The sequence below is a fragment of the Aspergillus alliaceus genome (assembly GCF_009176365.1).
Source record: "Aspergillus alliaceus strain CBS 536.65 unplaced genomic scaffold BDW43scaffold_27, whole genome shotgun sequence".
Classification (NCBI taxonomy): Eukaryota; Fungi; Ascomycota; class Eurotiomycetes; order Eurotiales; family Aspergillaceae; genus Aspergillus; species Aspergillus alliaceus.
The window spans coordinates 309677-329047 of record NW_022474710.1 but is presented as its reverse complement, the minus strand read 5'-3'; the positions used below and the strand labels follow the sequence as shown (position 1 = coordinate 329047).

At 45.8% G+C, this 19371-nt stretch overlaps 9 protein-coding genes and 1 non-coding gene across 10 annotated transcripts; 5 read left to right on the top strand and 5 right to left on the bottom strand.

Annotated features, from left to right (window-relative positions):
* Nucleotides 1-852: 852 nt before the first annotated feature.
* On the top strand, nt 853-1843 carry BDW43DRAFT_311996 (uncharacterized protein; the record flags this gene model as incomplete). The annotated part of the gene is made up of 2 exons (XM_032047277.1): nt 853-872; nt 922-1843. 2 exons carry the CDS (start codon nt 853-855, stop codon nt 1841-1843), a joined length of 942 nt encoding a protein of 313 aa, XP_031899448.1.
* A 73-nt stretch (nt 1844-1916) lies between these two features.
* Nucleotides 1917-2930, bottom strand: BDW43DRAFT_311995 (uncharacterized protein; the record flags this gene model as incomplete). The annotated part of the gene is made up of 1 exon (XM_032047276.1): nt 1917-2930. The coding sequence occupies one exon, from the start codon at nt 2928-2930 to the stop codon at nt 1917-1919; it is 1014 nt and encodes a 337-aa protein (XP_031899447.1).
* A 3260-nt stretch (nt 2931-6190) lies between these two features.
* On the bottom strand, nt 6191-8489 carry BDW43DRAFT_279038 (MFS transporter). The gene is made up of 4 exons (XM_032042258.1): nt 7924-8489; nt 6872-7858; nt 6672-6803; nt 6191-6608 (listed from the first exon to the last, which is right to left on the bottom strand). Exons 1-4 carry the CDS (start codon nt 8250-8252, stop codon nt 6362-6364), a joined length of 1695 nt encoding a protein of 564 aa, XP_031899446.1. The 5' UTR covers nt 8253-8489; the 3' UTR covers nt 6191-6361.
* Nucleotides 8490-9071: 582 nt separating this feature from the next.
* Nucleotides 9072-9436, bottom strand: BDW43DRAFT_279037 (uncharacterized protein). Its single transcript, XM_032042257.1, has one exon. The coding sequence runs from the start codon at nt 9420-9422 to the stop codon at nt 9258-9260; it is 165 nt and encodes a 54-aa protein (XP_031899445.1). The 5' UTR covers nt 9423-9436; the 3' UTR covers nt 9072-9257.
* Nucleotides 9437-9664: 228 nt separating this feature from the next.
* On the bottom strand, nt 9665-10054 carry BDW43DRAFT_311993 (uncharacterized protein; the record flags this gene model as incomplete). Its single annotated transcript, XM_032047275.1, has 1 exon — nt 9665-10054. One exon carries the CDS (start codon nt 10052-10054, stop codon nt 9665-9667), a length of 390 nt encoding a protein of 129 aa, XP_031899444.1.
* Nucleotides 10055-11333: 1279 nt separating this feature from the next.
* On the top strand, nt 11334-12605 carry BDW43DRAFT_279035 (nucleoside-diphosphate-sugar epimerase). Its single transcript, XM_032042256.1, has 4 exons — nt 11334-11366; nt 11414-11619; nt 11675-11989; nt 12046-12605. The coding sequence occupies exons 1-4, from the start codon at nt 11347-11349 to the stop codon at nt 12534-12536; spliced, it is 1032 nt and encodes a 343-aa protein (XP_031899443.1). The 5' UTR covers nt 11334-11346; the 3' UTR covers nt 12537-12605.
* Nucleotides 12606-13140: 535 nt separating this feature from the next.
* Nucleotides 13141-14939, top strand: BDW43DRAFT_320075 (GMC family oxidoreductase; the record flags this gene model as incomplete). Its single annotated transcript, XM_032049020.1, has 1 exon — nt 13141-14939. The coding sequence occupies exon 1, from the start codon at nt 13272-13274 to the stop codon at nt 14937-14939; it is 1668 nt and encodes a 555-aa protein (XP_031899442.1). The 5' UTR covers nt 13141-13271.
* A 769-nt stretch (nt 14940-15708) lies between these two features.
* Nucleotides 15709-15792, bottom strand: BDW43DRAFT_t141. The gene has a single exon. It is a non-coding gene; the product is annotated as a tRNA-Lys (tRNA).
* A 677-nt stretch (nt 15793-16469) lies between these two features.
* BDW43DRAFT_107089 (putative thiamine pyrophosphokinase) lies at nt 16470-17617 on the top strand. The gene is made up of 2 exons (XM_032037843.1): nt 16470-16538; nt 16594-17617. The coding sequence occupies exons 1-2, from the start codon at nt 16501-16503 to the stop codon at nt 17510-17512; spliced, it is 957 nt and encodes a 318-aa protein (XP_031899441.1). The 5' UTR covers nt 16470-16500; the 3' UTR covers nt 17513-17617.
* Nucleotides 17618-17930: 313 nt separating this feature from the next.
* On the top strand, nt 17931-19268 carry BDW43DRAFT_279032 (DUF500 and UBA/TS-N domain protein). Its single transcript, XM_032042255.1, has one exon. The coding sequence runs from the start codon at nt 18064-18066 to the stop codon at nt 19087-19089; it is 1026 nt and encodes a 341-aa protein (XP_031899440.1). The 5' UTR covers nt 17931-18063; the 3' UTR covers nt 19090-19268.
* The last annotated feature ends 103 nt before the right edge of the window (nt 19269-19371 follow it).

Sequence of the window (19371 nt, the reverse complement as noted above, 5' to 3'; positions counted from 1 at the left end):
CCCATTACTGTGAAATATGGTAACCAATAAAGAATGTCTTGGCATGAGAGCACAGCCAATCAGAGCAAAGGCTGGCGCAGTGCAATCACAGTGACATTTTGCGGGCAGCTCACGGGCGGTAGTTAACCCTTTCACTCAGTTCCTTCATTTCAGGGCATTCACTCAGTTCCTTCGTTTCAGGGCATGGATCAACATAAGCAAGTCAAGAATGATACAAGAATCGTAGATATCATCAGAATAAGCAATATCACCGAGTAGAGCCCAAAAAGGCTCTAGACTTGATCATTTTAAGACATTTTATGAATCGTATCCTATCTCTTATTCGGGACTGACCGAATATCTGAAGAAGCGGTATGGGTGGGGTGGCATGCAAAATGCGATGCTATAAATGCGTATTGTATAACTCCACCAGTTATATCTTTCTAGGAAGGTAGTCTAGGTCACTCCTGGGTTGGCAGACTAGGCTCCATGCTACTCCCTCGTTGCTCGGTCTCTATGTCATTCCTTCCTGTGTCTGTTTGTGAGCATCAGCCGAGATGTCTTTATTCACGAGTCACGGCTGAGCACCGAGTTTGGTACACTGTACTATTCAGTGAAAGTATTCGTGCTAATAATAGTATTATGTCGAGAGTACTGGGTCATTTTTTCGTCTGATAGGTGCAGATGAGCGACCCGACAGTTCAACCAATTAAGTCAAGACACATCAGTAAGCCACCATGACTGTAACGCACGTAGCGTGGGATGAAGTGTCCTAAACATAAACACTATCTTGCAAATGCTTCTCATATCCGTCGCTCCTCTTACACGAAACGGTGTTTTTGTCTCTGTGTCTCTGAGTAATCATCATTCCAGATGGAGGGCGCCTTCGGGAAGTGGGTGATCTATAGCAATCTTGACATGGTCCGGGTCTAACACTCTTAGATATCTTTCTTCCCCCTTGTTCACCTTCACAGTTGGTGCCAATAAGAAGGAAGTAATCGTGCATTCTTCTCCTTTGGCAGGGCTTTCTCAAAGCCTGAACACTCTTATGACTGGTGAAATGATCGAGGCAAAAACTAGGCACGTTGACTGGTCCGAGGTCGATCTAGACACATTCGCTCGGTTATGTGAATTTGCCTATCTCCGAAACTACACGCCCCCGTCATTTCGCCTGATCGATGACAAGTCTCCTTCCATAAAGGTCACAGAAACCGTAAAGGAAAAGAAGAAACGCAAAACACGCCGCTCGAATGTGAACTGGGGCGAGCTTGTACAGGGGCCTGCACCTCAGCCTGAGCCTGTAACGGAGCCTGAGCCTGAATTAGAGGCCCCTCCAGACGGAGCTCCCAAGTCAGACTCTCCACCCGAAGACGCTTTCTGTGATGACCCGGAAATTCCATATAGGGAGAGAAGCGTCTGGACTGGACATTTGCGCGATGCATTTGAAGAGAGCCTCGTCGTTCCGAGCCCGCAAAGTGGCGACTTAGACTATACTTTCACACCACCTGAAAATACCGGGTCCTGGGAAGATTTCACCCCTGTGTTTCTCGACCAAGCCCGACTATACGTGCTGGCCGACAAATACGGCATAGAATCGTTGTGCCAGCTGGTACTTTCTAAATTGCATCAAACACTGAAAAACTTTAAGCTGTATGACACAGGAGTGTGTGGTATTATTGAATTTGTTCGATTTGTCTACTCAAACACCCCAACTTACGGCAATAAGATTGATGCCATGAGGAATTTTGTAACACGTTATGTTGTTTCTGTTCTTGGTCAAATTGGTGAGAATAAATATTTCCAGGAACTTTTAGAAGAAGGTGGTCCTTTCGTGTATGATTTCTGGCAAATTATTTGGTGTTGAGGGAAAGCTTTAACGCATGAAATGAAAGTTATTCTGAGGTCTTATCAAACCATCACAGCGATTTTAGAGTCAATCAAAGCCCTATAGATAGTGCGTCCCTCTCAATTAGGTCGTGAATTTCACACTCCCGCATTTCCAGTTCTCGTGCGTCGTCTGCGATACAGTCCGAGTCGACCGCAGCCCATCCTTCATAGTGACGATTATCGGAGTAAAGTTCCCATAGAATCTCCATCTCTGCTGTCAGGTCATTGGCCCACTCAACATGTACAATATATTTACCTAGGAAAAAGGCGTCCGCAAGCCATAAATCAAAGAGGGCTTCGGTGATTCCCTGTGATATCCAGTAAAAGTATTCGAAGTCGATATACGCGAAAGTATACGCATCGGTATCAGACTCGTATGTGGTTGTCCATTCCACGTATTGTGTCTCCCCGTCAAATGAGATGCATATAGGACAATCAGTAAGAATGCTGTTGGCAATTTCCTTCACCGGAGCTCTAGCGCCAAAACATCGGGCCATGCGACCTAGCTCTCTCCCAACGCAAAGTCCGTCATCGCCTAGGAACATGTCGATCATTGAGCTCCGGAACCCTCGAAGGTCTGGCAAATGATCACCTTCGAGATATGAATCCAGATTCAATCCGCGATCAAGAAGTGTCTCAACGGAGACCATGTGCTCAACATATTGGTCTGGAATTTCCCATTCAAATACGTATTCGTGCTTGAATTTTCGACTGTCCTTAGGGCTCTTACCTAGCTCATGGGCAAGCTTTTCAGCATGATGGTAGGGTGATGTTTCATTTCCACCCGCTGAATTCGAGATGATGGCAATCCAAATGTCACCAGCTCGCTCATGTCGATTGTAGTATTTCACGAAAGCGTGATGAAGGGCTTCAATCAGGCGGTCACCGACAGAAACCAGAGCAGTAGGTTTCTGGTTTTCCAATATGCTGTGGCGCTCGAACTGCAGAAGTAGTTCTGGCTTTAAGAGAGGAGGGCCGACACGATTCTGACCACATTTCAAGGCTCCTGCACTGCGCTTTGAAAAGCAGCGATAAAAGTACCTCTTCAAGGGCTCGTTGCTCATTCTTGCAAGGGAACAATCAGAGGAATGAACCGTGAAAGGCGAGGAGTGATAACTGAAAAATGCCCCTCAAGAGTTTTTGATTTATACCACTGGCATCTCAGGAGAGTGAAAGTGAAGGCGGGCGATATTACGTCTTGCCAGTGAATACGGTCTGCCACGAGTTATTGGATCTTCTACGGGTCAATTTCATGTAGAGCGTAGAGGAAATGGCGGGGTTGACTTATTTTTAGGGCTGTAAAGACATGTGAACATACAGTTGACCTATTTTTTACGCGTTTGGTCATATACCATTCAGCCACGGAACAGATCTCGAATACTGGTCTAGCCATAACGGGGCTAATCTTCTATGTGATTAAGACTGGAAGACGCGCGCTTCGCATGCTGATGCCCTGAAACGATTATTTTGATCTGAATTGTGGATTTTATGGGTATACTGTGCATAGAGTTGTTTTATCAGGACAGGCTCTCATGAGGTTCGGCCCAACCTAAGTTTACTATGTCAAGTATTTTTAGTCTGAGGTTGATTAACTGGAGGGGATTATTATAACAGAGTTATACCACTGTTTTATAACAGCCCGTGCGAGAAACGCCATGATATCTTAATGAAACAGTGGCTGAAGGCTAAAATATCCAATGCTATATATAAAACTATAGGTGATAGGGTACTAGTATATCCCGCATAAAGGCCGAAACATTTAATACTATAGAAAAAACTATGGATAATCAGGTACTAGTATACCCCGCGAAAAGACTGCGGGGGCAGAACGGCCTAATAGAGGGATAAAGGCCGGTAATTTATAGACTAGTATTGCAGGCAGTGTGAGAATTGATATGAAGGTAGTACAGGGTAAAGAGATATATTTAAGTATGATTTATCTATAGTTATCTTTTTTATTTTCTCTTCAGTATTGATAGATGGGTATCTTGACAACGGTAATATAGACAGGATACTAGCTCGAGATTGGGATATATTTAGTCATGAAGGGCAGGAAGATAATGATAGAATCGGTAATTCTGAGAAATATATGGTTAGGGATGGGGATGTGATTATAAAGGATATTAGTATGGACATAGAGAATATAATTATGAAGGATATTGGTGTAGACATGGAGAATAAGATTGTGAGTGACGCTGGAGAAAATAGAGGAGCTTAGTATAGAAATGAGGATACTTAGAGAGAAAACTCTGGATATAGCTAAATATTAACCAGATCATTATTTTCACTTAAAGTCCGCTTTCTATAGTATTTTTAATAGAGCCCGACTGTGTATAGATAATACAATAATATATTAAAAGTTAATAATCTATATTTTATCAATAGAGAAGAAAGTAAAGTGGGCCAAGCTAATCATAATTTATAATATTAAGGCTATCTGTATAGTTATATATTCTATTTTTAATGTTCTCTAGTGTATATATCAGCCCTATCGGAGAAAATATTTACTGGAAACTTGTCTATAACTTCAGTAAAATAATATTCAAGCGCCATGACATGAAGCTGTCTGCTTGTAATAGTCTAAATAAATAATGTAATGAGAGAAACTCAGGAAGATAGGTCAACTTCTTCAGAGAAGTAGCATTTATAGTATAACTCAAAGAGTATATAATATAATGCAGACAGGGTATTACAGTAGCACCACGTATGGTAGTATATTAAAGTATATTATATTAATATGAGCGCACTAAAGTTCAGTAAAACAGAAAATAGTGCAATTATGAAAGCAAAACATGTGGATAAAGTCCTAGAACCCTAAAGCCAAGACAAAACCAATGTGAAGAGGGGGATTTGGGGACAAATGAGAAGCGCACGTGGCAGCAGTCTCTCTACATAGAAATCGCACTTCATTTTGCGTACGGCCTCGCGGCCTTGTTGACTTTTTCCCTTCCTCTCACTTCGTTCCTCGTTCGTTTCAGGGCATAGAAATCTCACACTAGAAAGTCGCCCCGTGTGCTATTACGAAAGAGCGGACGTCAGTCGCAACACGAATGGGGTTGGGCGGTTTGGGTATTGGTTGCAGTGGTTTTTCAGATCCCAATCAGTTGACTCATGGGAAGAGGTTCTGAAATGGTACTCCTAGTTGGGATCAAAAAAGAGCAAAGACACTTGGGTTTAACCTTCAGATACTCAAGGTACGCCGCAGATTTCCAGAATCAGCTCCATCGTGGGTTACATTGCCTGAGGCTAGATTAGCATAAATTTACTGTAAGGAATCAAGCCTACCAGTATGTCTCCAAATTGACTAGCGATTTATCCATATCTGGCATAATTTACATAGATATGCCTTATTTTCCCTGAAACGCTGTTTTTTTGATATCAACGGTATGTTTTCATTTTAAAGACAATAATATATCAAGTTCTGCTTTATAAGAGAAATAGAAGCATCTATTTCAACACCTATTTATTTGGCGAAGTCCAAAATTGTGGCGAAGCCTAGCAGCCAAGAACAAAAGTGTTTCAATAGAAGAGTAAGCATATAAGCAAAGTGGGTAGGTAGTAAGGTTCACTTTTGGGTAAGTTTTGGTGAGGTCGCGCGATCGGGTGAGTGATGGCTGGCGGCTCACCCTATCTATTGTGCACTCACCCAAGCTCACCCAAGGTCGCGCGACTGTAAAGCGGCTCACCCGCTAGCTCACCCGGGCGGCAGCCACCCGACTTCTGGCCACATTAAAGCCACACGCCGGCCGGTTAGTAGTTGGGTGGGTGACTACCAGTGAATCCCAGCTGTTGTATGTTTTTGTGGTTTCCCATTTTTTCATTGCATCTCCCAGACTCTCGGTAAATCTAGCGGCTGAGAGTTGCACGAAACCACAATGTCATGACAGAGCGTAACTATGACTTCTGCAGCAACATTGTTGCGGATGGTTATTAGATGCAGTACATTTCGTATCTTCCCTTTGCATACCATGTAACAGCTTCCCTGAACTATGATCTATGAGACTGCAATCATGTGTTCTCCAAGATCCTAGAAAGGAAAGATGGTCACTGTGCTGAGTGGTATATATATTGTCTGCGGGAGTGATGCCTGTCGTTCATTGTTAAGGCCCTCAAAGCAGTAGGTTAAATTCCATGGTGATATATAACTAAGTGCCTTCATCTAACATGACTCTCGTGCAGGTAGAATGCGAATCAGTCTTTTGTGGCATCACTCTATACAAAATTACCGTCACATATAGTTAGCGGCATCTCAGTCTAGTCTAATACTACCAGCCTTTTTTTTAGGCTACATAAGGTTCTCTCAAAACGTTTCTCGTAATAGATTCGATCCACTAGGATAAGTGCCGGGTATATAATTTACAGAATTCCAGTCCCTCGTAACCCAAAATATACATCCAATAATAACTTCATTTGTAACAACACCATATCACACGCTATGCAAATGGTATCTTCGCTGAAAAACAAACTAACAAACTTTTATACAAGACATCAAAGATCATGCATCATAAGGTTTCTTTTCGACATCGTAAACCGGTGAGCAAGCCAGTCTACTCTTAGCCCTCAACCAAGGACCGTATACCTTGAATACAACAGGGATGGGAATCATAATGGCCGCAATACAGCCCAGCATAGTCCCGGCCCATTGAACGCCAAGATTCTGCATCATCTGTCTTGAAAAGAGAGGGAATGCACAGCCGACTCCGGAGCGAAGAATAGTGTTTGCTGCAATTGTGGATGCCGCACTAGGCTGTGTTAGTTATCTTGTCTAAGGATAGTGCGGTTGTGATTAGCCAGCGAGAGCTTACAGTGTGGGATAGCAGTCAACAATATAGTTGAAGCATTGTAAGAAAATGAGGAAGATGCCTGCGCCGGTAAGGATGCCAGAGGCCATGGGGGCCATCCAGTGGATGGAGGATGTGTAGCCAGTCCAGCCAAACCTATATACACTGTCAGTATATGCCATCACGAGATAATCAGACAGGTAGCAAGGATCCGCGTAGCTTACCAGAACATGCCCGCTGTGAACGCAATGGCGCCAATAATGGCAGGTGAAAGACGCCATTCAGGAATTGGTTTGTCTCCATTGGCTGCGAGTTTGCGTTTGTAGGAGCCTTGCAGAAAGAGCACAAACACGCCGCCGAGCAGCTCGCCTAAAATAAGACCAACGAATGCAAGGCCTCCAACACCCATGTTCATGCCATAGACGCCTTGGAAGACAACCGGGTATGCCCCGAGCAAAGCATACATGAGGCCATATATAAAGGAGATATAAAGTGAGATAAGCAGGAGGATAGGCTCGGTGAATAGCATAGTAATCGGGCGCGTGAAATTATTCCGTATAAGCTCCATAAAGTCAACTTCGACTTCGTCTTGTTTGGCGTGAATCCCCCAGTTATGTGTTTGCCGGCGAAGGTTTGCGGCCTTGCGGACTAGGATCACGGGAGGATAGGACTCGTCTAGGAAGAGGAGAACGAGGATAAAGCCCAGGAATACCATGATGGCGGATATGTACATGGTCCAGCGCCATCCAAGGGAGCTCATGGCGATGAACCCGCCGACAAAAGGAGCAGCAAACGGTCCAATAAATACAGCCATGCAGAAGATGGACATGATGATACCTCTTTGTGCATTGTTGAATAGATCGGCAAAAACGGCAGGAACAATAGATACAGGGCTAGCAGCGAACAATCCGGCGAAGAATCGGCTCAGCATAATAGTCTGTGTATCCTTTGCGGTGGCACAGGCAATGCTAAAGATACCACATCCGAAGAGGCCGATGGACAACGGCCAGCGTCGTCCGATAAGTTCAGATGCTGGAGCCCATATCGTCGGACCTGCAGCGAATCCTAAAACATACAATGCGACACCTAGCGATGCCACCTCGGTACTAATGTGAAATTGTTCGCTAACTGATCCAATAGCGGCGGAGAAGACGGCACTAGCGAACGATCCAGCAAAGGTGGAGTAACATAGGATGCATACAAGCAAAGCTCTAAGCAAACATCAAATTAGTCAACGGATATTTACGTCATACGATGTACTGTGGGACAAACAAACCTTCTCAGCATGGACCAGTTATAGGGATGTAATGGATCGTCCGGTCCATCAAACTCGACCACATATTGCTCGGGATCGGGGAGTAATGGGGGATATTCTTTCCCAGCACCCATAGGTAGCCATTGCTCCCGCGGCAGAGGGCCTCGAGTTGAGCCCACTGTTGTCTTTTGCTGAAGGCGATAGGTATTTATACGCTCGAGCTCCAAAGAGTTGACATGGTTTGCCGTCTCGTCAGACAAATCCTCGCTATCAGTATCGGTCTCATCGATGGACGGGCGTTTGCATTGGGCTTCTTGGAAAGTCGGGAAGTTGCCCCGATGGTGGTCCATTGCAACCCAGATACAATTATATTAGATGTATGTACACAAAGATAGATGCGTTTGAGAATTCAACAGAATTCTCAGAGGACGGTCCCGAACTGCTACTAATATACACGGGCATGGGCAGAGCCACAGGCCCAACTGGGCCCTTTTTTTCACATCATTTTCTTCTGGACTCGCGTACTCCATCCAAATGAAGAGTCCACCGTCATTTTGCTGCCAAACAGAGCCTGACCTGGATATCGGTAGGACCCATTCTTTTCCGCGATAAAGATTTTCATGGCAAAAATGATGTTATAGAAACGTGCACGAGCCACACCGCCATGTGACAGTCGGAACTACGACCAATCAAATCCTCGGGACTCGGACAGCGTTCTCGGTTATTGGCGGCAACGTGGCGAGTGTCAGGAACACAGCAGTGGACCTTAGGTCACCGCCGAAGCCAACCGAGAATAGCCGCTATCAATGCGCTCGGTTTCAGGCCCGAAGATTTTTCATAGTTCAATAAAAGTGCCGACTTGGAGAATGGAATGACGGAAAGACCCTTCCGGCCCAGTAGTCATACAAGCATCGGCGCATAAGGCCATACCGTGGAAGAGAACGTGCATGGCCCGTTCCTGATCCCGTCGCTCTTATTGGTACTTTACTAGTAGCTGTGTCGCCACTGAAAGTCAATCACCATATGCTAATTTTATATCGGAGAAAAAAAGTTCATAGAAAGAAATTAAAAAATAAAATTTTGAGATTACTGTCATAAACATCTGACGCTGAAGTATGATGTGAACGGGTTAACCCTCCTGCATTCTAAAATTGGGTAGTAGATCTCGTTTTGTATCCTTTCCATTGCGCTTGTAGCTATACTATCGTAAGCCCACCGGACAGATCAATTACCCTGTTATTTTAAGATTCACCATCCCTATCCAGCAATTTCAAGGAAACCGACCACAGTTTTGCCGGCTTCTTTCTATCACAACCTACGACGTATGTCCTGGGCCTGTGCTTCCCGGAGCTGGGTCATCGGCCTTCGAAACCTGACTCTACCCAGTATCGATCTCCTATACTATGAAGCACTTTTCGTACAGCAGGCCACACCGTTTTTACAGCTCCCTGTTTAGGGTGCTTAATTAAAGCAGTGGGCTTATGATCCTGGCCCTGGCTTTCAAGGAATTCGCTTGACATATACTAGAGCCAAGTTCGTCGTAATAGTGCTCGGTTTGATAGAGAATACATTTAGCCCACTGGACGTATAAGGCGTCCAGTCTCAGTAAGATTTCAGGCATTAACCCTTTTTTTCTCTGACTATATGCCTTTGAGAGACCATACTACTCGAAAAGTGATGTTATCGAAATTAGCCCCAGAATATCCATGGTCACTAGAAGCCAAGGTCACAGCGCGGGAATGGAAATCCTGTATAGATTATGCTAATAGGGTCGGCCTGAAGATATGGAATAGAAGTACACGACCAAGGTTATTGGTGCCAAACTGCTCTTCAAACTAATTTGCTGTGCGGCCTTCAAGGGATCATGACTCCTGCGTTCCCAATAAGAATGTTGAGGGACGAACGCGGATTTGATGAGCAACTCTGCAAGACAAGCGTGGGCGCTCTCCAGAGATGAAAGATCGAGTTCGAGAATATGGACAAGACCAAGCTGGAGGATATCACCCAGAGTCCTTAGCTCTTCGACATCGCGACCAATAAGATACAAGGTTGCCTGCGTTCCACATAGCGCACGTGCTGTTTCCAGCCCTAAGCCAGAGGCGCACCTGTGATTAAGATCGTTTTGTCTCTCCGCCTCCTTCCAGCTTTTCATTCTGAATGGTCTAGTTTGCTGTTAATCGCTCTTCACCCGGCACACAGTCCCTTTGGAGGCAGACGAGTGGTCATTCTTGACGGCATGATTTGTTAAGTATGTTCTGCAATTAGGGTTCCAGAATGCCGCCCGCGGCATTCTAGATAGGGTATGCTTTCATTAACAGGCTACATGACAAAAAGCGCCCTGTATGCTTTCGTTCAAACTAACACAGCTTGCATACTACTAATGCACAAAATACATGAGCTTTAACGATGATTTGAGCCTGTCCGAAAAGGTTAGAATGTTAAATCGGCAGCTCCGCTGTAGCAAAGATGATCCAATACATCACCTACGATCTGTTCAGGTCTCTACATAGCTCGATGCCAAGACTATCATGGCAGCATAGCGACTAAATGATTCAAGTGACTAAAGGATTCGAGTGAGCTTTTAGCAACGGATGTTGCGCCTTGAAAATCCAATTACCTGCATAGGTAGTCTTCTCCGAACACATTCCTCGACGTCTTAGTCCTCCAATTCTTTTTCCACATCTCACTGTACATATATTCTCCTTGCTCTCGTACTTACGATAGAATCGGATGAGGCAAAAATCATCAGCATTACCCACAAATACATACGTATCGTTTTCAAGTTTGTAACATAGTTTGGTTTCCCACAACTAGTTCAGGGTAATGATACTCTTGCACCGATACAGCTAACCCATTCCCCATTTCACGAAGAGAGCACTAGATATATAGTTACTAAAAACATAGCTCTTGGATATAGTTGCTAATTGCCTTCACATCGTCGCCCATCATCCCGTAAGCAGTAGACTTTCTGCCAATCTCTGAAGCCAAAGTTCTCTCTTCCGTGACCCGCTAACGTCGAACCCAATATCGGTTCAGATTCTCTATTCTATCCAACTATTGCCAAGCTCCACAACTACTTCCTCATATTCATACTACTGTATCGCTAACCCTTGGCATCAGCAACCAGAGACTTCTACCGTTGGATAATCCATTCTCCAAGGTTGGTCCAGGCAGATCAATTGGGCGAATACGCTGTGAGTTAGGACGTGTGCTCTATGTCACCAATCGCATGGAACGAGAGAATTGCATTGGGATTTCTCTTGCTACTTGCACGATTGGTAAAGAGCTGCTGACATATAGTATTCCCTAATTATAGAACATTGCCGTGTAGTGTAAATCCATCTTCTGGCCCCCGCAGATGCTTATAAATCAAAATATGAACTACAAATCTGAGAAACACTCGCCCCAAACAACACCCAAATGTACACAGATTTGGGTCTCCAAATGGCTAGAACAGTTTTCATGTGAGTCTCTCTAGTAGACACTCAATACTAAACTAACAGATCAACAGCACCGGAGCTAGTGGCTATATTGGCGGCGACTTGCTCTCACAGCTCAGCCAAATTTACCCCAATCTGAACTACAGAGCTCTAGTCCGTGGTCTTGAGAAAGGCGGTCAGATCAAAGCAGCGTACCCTACCGTCGAAATTGTATATGGTGGCCTTGACGATGAGACTATCTTGGAAACCGAAAGCGCTAATGCGGATATCATTATTCGTAAGAACGGATATCCACTTACCGCATGTAGAAACATGCAACTGACACAAACCAGACACAGCAGATGCAGCGGACAACCTGAAAGCGGCCCAGGCCATTTACTCAGGCATACTCAAGGGGCATTCTCCTGATCGGCCAGTGTACTGGCTTCATACAAGTGGCGCCGGTATCTTCAGCTATATCGATACTGACAATGAAACGTACGGTATCAGGCGAGAGAAAACTTTCGACGATCTCGAAGGGATAAAAGAAATCATTACCATGCCGGACCATGCCTTTCATCGCAATGTCGACAAATTTGTGCTGGAAGCTACGGCCAAGCATCCTGAGACCCTTAAAGCAGCCATCATATCTCCGAATACCGTTTTTGGTAGGAATATCACTTCTATCTACTTTCTAGTCTACAGCTAATGCTTAAGTTATTAGGTCACGGTCGCGGACCCTGCTCAAGGCGCAGTAGACAACTCTACGAACTCTCAAAGTGGACTATACTAAGGAAAAAGGCCCCTGTTATCGGAGAAGGACTTTCGTTCGGTTGTACAATTCATATAGCTGATGTGACCACTCTATTTTTGGCTCTTTTTGACGCTGCATTCCAAGGTCACGATGGCTTTTGGGGCCCTGAGGCATATTATCTCGCGGAGAGTGGTGAACACATTTGGGGCGATGTAGCAAAAAGGGTCGCTAAAATTGCCTTCGAGCTTGGGTATATCCCGGCGCCTGAGACAGAGCCACTGGACGCCAAAGTCGCTCAGGAATATGCCGGATACGAGGCCGCTAGCTGGGGATTGAATGTGAGATGCCGCGCGCTTCGAGCTCGACACTTACTGGGGTGGAAACCAACTGGGCCAAGCCTTGAAGAAGAACTGCCAAACATTGTTCGTGAAGAATGGACGCTGCTACAGGCGAAGCACTGAATATGCTTGTCTTCTTGCTTCTGGGCGAGGGCCGGACTCGCTTTCACCTACTAATTAGAGCACCTTGTTGAATGTAAAACTGTGGCTCGTTCTTACTTGATCGTATAGTTAAGACTATGAAATTGCGTTCATATCACAAAACTTGGCGAAAAATACCTTTAGTAAATTATTACAGATTTATTCAATATCTACCTCTTTAAAAAGCCTATGAACTGACATACTTGGCGGTTGAAAGAAAACCTTCATTGATGCAGATGACCAACAAGCTTGCCTCGGATCAAATAACAAGCAATATAAATCCGATAGGTTATTCTTGCTCGTTGATCCCTTAGGCCACAATCTCCGCTGTTGATGTAACATATCGGCCAGGTGAGGATTGGAATACGCGCGGTACACCGGCGACGGATGGCAAAACTCCGTTAAACTACCTACCCGTGGAAGTACGAGCATCTGAAAAACCAGAACGTTGATTCTAAGCCCTTCTCCCAACAGCAAAGCAGCACGATGGTTGGCGGGGTCGGCAAAATTGGTAGAGACGATGTGGGGCCAAGTTGCAATTCTGCGCGATCCATCAACATTGCCTAATCAGGAAAACTAAAAACTATACTTGCCATGCATATGATACGTCTCTGAATTCTCGCGTAATAGGACACATTTCTATTTAACCTGCCAACCCCTCATTTGGTTGAGTTATACTCAAAAACAGCAGAGGAAGTCTGAATATCGACAGCCCTAATGGCTAACGCTCCAAAAGACTACGTTATAATCGGCGGGGGGCTAGCTGGGTGCGCACTCGCCCGTCGGCTTTACGACAAGGATAACTCCCTCAATATCTTGATTATCGAAGCCGGAGTCAACGCTGCCCACCATCCTCTCGCCAATTCCCCTCTTGCATCTTTTGGGGCCCATTATTCCCCACTGGACTGGGCCTATACAACGGTGCCGCAGGCCGGTCTGGACGGCCGCCAATGTTACAACAGCGCAGGCAAAGCCCTTGGAGGCGGCTCTGTCACGAACTACGGTACATGGACTCGCGGAAATGCCGCCGATTATGATCTCTGGGGCAAGCTGGTCGGCGACGAGAGCTGGGGCTATTACGGCCTGCTACCATACTTCAAGAAGACAGAGACGTACTACGGTGCTAACGCCGATCCTGTTTCGCATGGTACGGGTGGACCTATACATAATGCTTCCGTCTCATCGAGCAGTCCTGACCGCCGGTACTCCCTGCGAGAACCCCTGCGGGCTGCTTGGGCCAGACTCGGTGTGGAGTATGTCCAGGATGCAAATGCTGGATCGCCGAAGGGACTAGGCGAGTTAGTTGAGAACTGGCGTGGAGGACAGCGCCAAATCTCCAGTGAAGCTTATGGCATATCTCATTGCCACGGTATCACGGTCATGACTGAGACCATGGTGAAGCGGATTCTCCTCGAGGAGCGTGATGGTAAGAAAGTGGCAGCAGGGGTTGAGGTGGTAGGGGGAGAAAAATACTTCGCATCGCGAGAGGTTATTGTCTCGGCTGGTGCGTATCGCACACCACAGGTTCTAATGCTCTCCGGAATTGGGCCAGCGGATGAACTTGCGAAGCATGGTATCACGCAACTAGTTGATGCCCCGGAAGTCGGTTACAATTTCCATGACCACTTCTCCTTCATACAGTGGTGGAAACTTCGACATCCAGAGAAAGGGCAATCTATCGGCACTCCACTATGGAATAGCCCTGCTTATACTCTGGGACTTCCTTGCGATTGGAATGCGACCGTGCAAGCCCCTCGTGAGGTGCTAGTTCAGGCTTTGAAGGTTGACGGTGAGAATGAGTCAGCTCTCAAAGCGCATCCTTATCTTGCTCCTAATTTCTGCCATGCCGAGACGCTTGTTATCTATGCTCCTGCTGGTGCGATGATTGCTGGTGTCGAGATACCTATGGACGGAACGCATATTGCATCGGCAGTACTAGGGATGGTCCCTACTTCAAGAGGACGTATTACACTGGCGTCTACGGACCCAATGGCTCCACCTCTGATTGACCCGAACTATTATGCTACTGAAGTTGATCGTGCCGTCCTTCGGGCCGGTATTCGACAGGTGACAAAGCTCCTCTCCGATACGCCTGAAGGCAAAGAGATTGTTGAACGTGAGGCTTCGCGTCCTGGGTTTAACCCGCTTCGGCCTGACTCCACAGATGAAGAGATCGATGCTCAGGTTAAGCAAGGAGGAAATACATTTTATCATCCAGCCGGGTCAGCAAGCATGGGAAAGGTTGTGGATACTACACTCCGTGTGAAAAGTGTTGAAGGTCTCAGGGTTGTCGATGCCAGTGTTATACCTTTACCATTAACAGCACACTACCAGGCAATTGTTTATGCGATTGCAGAGAAGGCAGCAGATCTTATTTTAAGCTAAGGTGCAAAGCTTATATAGTTATAGCCTCGAATGTATCTAGTTTATGCAGCATAACGCACCTCTAAATAACGTAATTGTCTTGGCGAAATATCACTCTAGCCTCAAGAGCATCAAGAGATACTAGTTTCTATAGATTTTCAAGTTCTCTAGTCTCTACGTTTGACTCGCCGATTGACCCATTTTCTGCATATTTAGCTCTACTTACGGAGTACTCACCAAGAACCTAAAGTAGAAAGCACTGACTGAAGATAATTTCGTGTCTTCCGAGGACCAATAGAGTGCTGATAAACGCTCTGTGCTGTTGTTGGGCCTAGTATCCTTAACTTCTACCCAGTAGAATGACCCCAGACAATAATTGTCAAAGGTAGAATCTACCACATAGGGGCTCCTAGTTCCACTTGCAAGATCAGGATTTAGTCTGCATTTCTTCTCTCATTCAGTTGAGCCAAGCATTACTCCGTATTGAACAAGCATTTCGTTAACGAATTGTCACCCAAGAGTCAAAAGGCAGGGCTGAGCCGGACTACAGAAGGTATTCCGTCTGAATGGATAGATAACCGCGGAGTTGAAATTTTTTTTTTTTTTTTTTTTTCTGCGCCATAATTCTAAGCCATACATTTGGATTCGAGATCCATTCACCTTCGGATGCTTCGGCCTATTGTCGTGATGTTTGTCAATCCACGCACATTTTCTCGGCGAATTGATCACTACGATGATGTAGGCACTGAATGCCCACAAAAAGGAAACCCAGAAAAAGCTAAAAAGAACAAGCCGAACGCGGGGGTCGAACCCGCAACCTTGAGATACCGTGATGACTAAGAGTCTCACGCTCTACCGATTGAGCTAGCCCGGCTAATGATTGAGTGCAGGTTTCCTTCTGTCTACATAAGTCAATAATCACAAAGCAAAAAGTCGTACACACCTCATCAAGATGGATTAACAGAACAATGTACAGATCAATATATCGGACAAAGCCTATGCCTTAATTTTAATGGTAATTTCAAGAGCCTTCGACTCAGAGCATGCGAGCCCGATTTCCTGGTTTGGGTTCATTCATGTCTTTGGAGCTTTTGCTCTATCGATATATATACTATGATAATGATCGGGTGCTACACATCCAGCTGATGAACAACATGAATTAAACCAAAACACTCCTTAAACTGATCATGCCCTCCATACCCCCATAATGCCTGAAATGGTATACCATACGAAAAATTATTCAAGTTGCCTGGAAAGGAAAATACCGGAACGACTTGGTTGTAATCCATGGGCGGTTTAGCCTAGCGCCTCCACAGAAGAACTATGACAGCTTGTATCTTATCTACGTGCTAGCATATATGTGCCATATCCCATCAAGTCCACGATCACAATCTGTCTTTTACGATTCACAAAAAAATTAGCCACTGTCTTGTAGAATGTCGACGAAAGCGTACACGAAGAAATGGTCGGCGTGGAAAAACAATTGTTCCCGTTGATTTCACATTCCCCTCCTTCATGGCTGCTGGAAGTAACATCACCCATCTAGAAACACAAAAACTCAGCAATTGACCAGCTCGGAGCTATGAATAATTTATTAGATGTCGTAAAGGACTGCGACAAGTAAGAGATATCCGATAGCTTGGATAACCCTGACGACTAACACCCCTCCCAACAGCTTTCCATACGCCGAAGACACATATTCAGCATACGAGCAACTACAGGGGTCATTATGGAAATTTTACATCCCAGAAGATCCCAGACCACATGGTCTGATGGTTGACTACGTAGTAGAGAGGATGCCATGGACAGCGGACTTCCGAGTGCTTCCCTCCCCTAAGAAAGAGGTGCACCTTATTCGACCTGAAGGGCCCGACTGGCAGGAGAAATGCACAGAAATCATCGAGCGACAGGTTGAACTAGCGCGCGAGAAGGGGGTATTTCCTAAATTAGGGAAAAAGAGGCACGAACAGTTCCCAATTGTCGGCGCGAATTTCCCCGTGGGGATTGATCGGAGTTTCTTCTCGTACCTTGGTACGGTAGGTCGGGGGGTACATTTGACGGTTTACACGCGGACGGAATCCGGACTGAAGTTCTGGATTCCACAGCGACATCCTAACAAGGTTACCTACGGAGGGATGCTGGACAATACCGTGGCTGGCGGTATGGCTTTGGGAGAGCAGCCGTTGGAATGTTTGATTCGCGAGGCGTCGGAAGAGGCCGGGATGTCCGAGGAATTGATTAGGAAGAATGTTCGTGCTGCGGGTACCGTGAACTGGGTCACTATCAGTGATGAGCGAACTGGTGGTCAGACCGGACTTATTAATCCCGGGGTGCTCTTTGTCTATGACCTTGAAGTGGACTCAGATATGGTCTTCAAACCGGTAGATGATGATGTGTATGCGTTTCATTTGATGGACACGGATCAGGTGAAGAAGGCTATGTTGAACAGAAAATTCAAACCGGCCAGCGCGAGTGTTGTTGTGGATTTCTTTGTTAGACATGGTATTATCACGGCGGAGGATGAGGAAGATTATACGGAGATTGTGTCTCGGCTTCATCGGAAACTTCCTTTACCGACTAGTTCGCGTGTGTGAAAATTTGATTGACATTCGGTGCTAGAACTCCAGAATCTTTCACTCAAGTCATGTGTAGATTAACTATGTAGTACTTGGGGGTTCGCTATGTAGGGTATACACATGCTACACGTTTCACACACATACAGCCCACCTTATTATGATTGTACCCCGGAACTGCCTTCGACATATGCTAAGGCTGGAAAACGAATAAAATCCCCTGATGGAGAATTTAGAACATCCGCGGATCCCACCGGAAGTGGATACATGAATGGCCCACTATCAACCCTAACCATCCAATCACCAGGCTATGTGGAATGCTTAGCAGGGGGGTGTCAAGAAGGATACCCCGCTATGATGTCGTGGTTTTCTTTGGTGTTTTTGCGCCACCTAGATCTTAATATCTATTATTATCGAGAGGAATAAGCCGCAATAAAAACCTGCCGATCCCACCCAGAGAACTTATTTCTCTGTTCAATGTTTGCTTCTCTGACTAACTAATAAAATCCTCTAACATCCAATCCTGTGAAAATCTTGGACAGAGTAGACAAGTTCACTGCCACATCTCCACCATGTCCCAACCACCTAGCAATCAAGGCTCGATATGGAACAAAACGAAAGTTTTCGGCAAGAAAAACTTCGACAAAGCCTGGGGTGCCCTAGACAAATTGGGGGACCCCGTCAACCGACTGAGCAATAAACTCGGCTCGGAGGCCTTTTGGCCCATGACGCTGGACAAGGAAAGCGAGAAAGTGGCTCGGATACTGCGGAGTTTCTGTAAAGATGGCGTCTACGTCGAGGAGTCGACAGAAAATACACCCATTGACGACACGAAAGGAACAAAGACCCAGATCGATAAGCCGAGAGGCAAACCAAAAGTGTTGAAGAAGATCCCATCTGAGGTCATCCGACAGGCGAAGGGATTAGCCATCTTTACGGCTATGAGGACTGGATTATGGTTTAGTGGTGCAGGCGGTAGTGGAGTTCTCCTCAGCAGAGTGCCCGAAACCGGGGAGTGGAGTGCGCCGTCTGGTATCCTGTTGCACACAGCTGGCTTGGGATTTCTGGTCGGCGCTGATATTTATGATTGCGTGATGGTCATCAACACATACAAAGCTCTGGAGGCCTTTACAAAGGTCCGTGTCACTCTTGGGAGCGAGATTAGTGTTGCTGCTGGACCGGTTGGAATGGGTGGTGTGCTGGAGTCAGAGGTGCATAAACGACAAGCTCCGGTCTGGAGTTACGTTAAGAGTCGAGGGTTCTATGCGGGTGTGCAGATTGATGGAACTATCGTGATCGAGCGTATGGATGAGAATGAACGCTTCTACGGTAGGAAGCTGCCGGTCAAGGAGATTCTAGATGGTCACGCCTGGACGGATAATCCCTCAGTGAAAATGCTTACGCACACGATTCACGCGGCACAAGGGGATGCACAATTTGAGCAAAGCCCTGTTGGAGTTAACGTGGCGACAGGACCAAGTCCAAGTGACCTCAGATATACAGAGCTTGCTAACGCTCAGATGGCTCAGGTCAATACCACACCAAACGGTGGGTCACAGTATAACACTGGGCCAGCTGGGCCTACTCCACATCCTTGATAGCGATAGTATTACTAGCATCTGGTGCTTTGTATCGATGGAATATAGTCTGCGTATGGAAATCTAGCAGTTGGGTTCTTTTTTTTAATTTCTTACCGTCAATTATTATATTTAAACTGCTGCTCATGATAAGGTAAGAACCGGAAGAATAGCTGTGGCCGTTTGTTGCCCTAATTAGCAAACGTCAACTTACTACCAGTATGAGCCCACTTTTGTGTTTCGACAGAATCTTTACTACCCTGCGGTTGGATTCTCGTACGAATGTAAATACACAATAGGTCG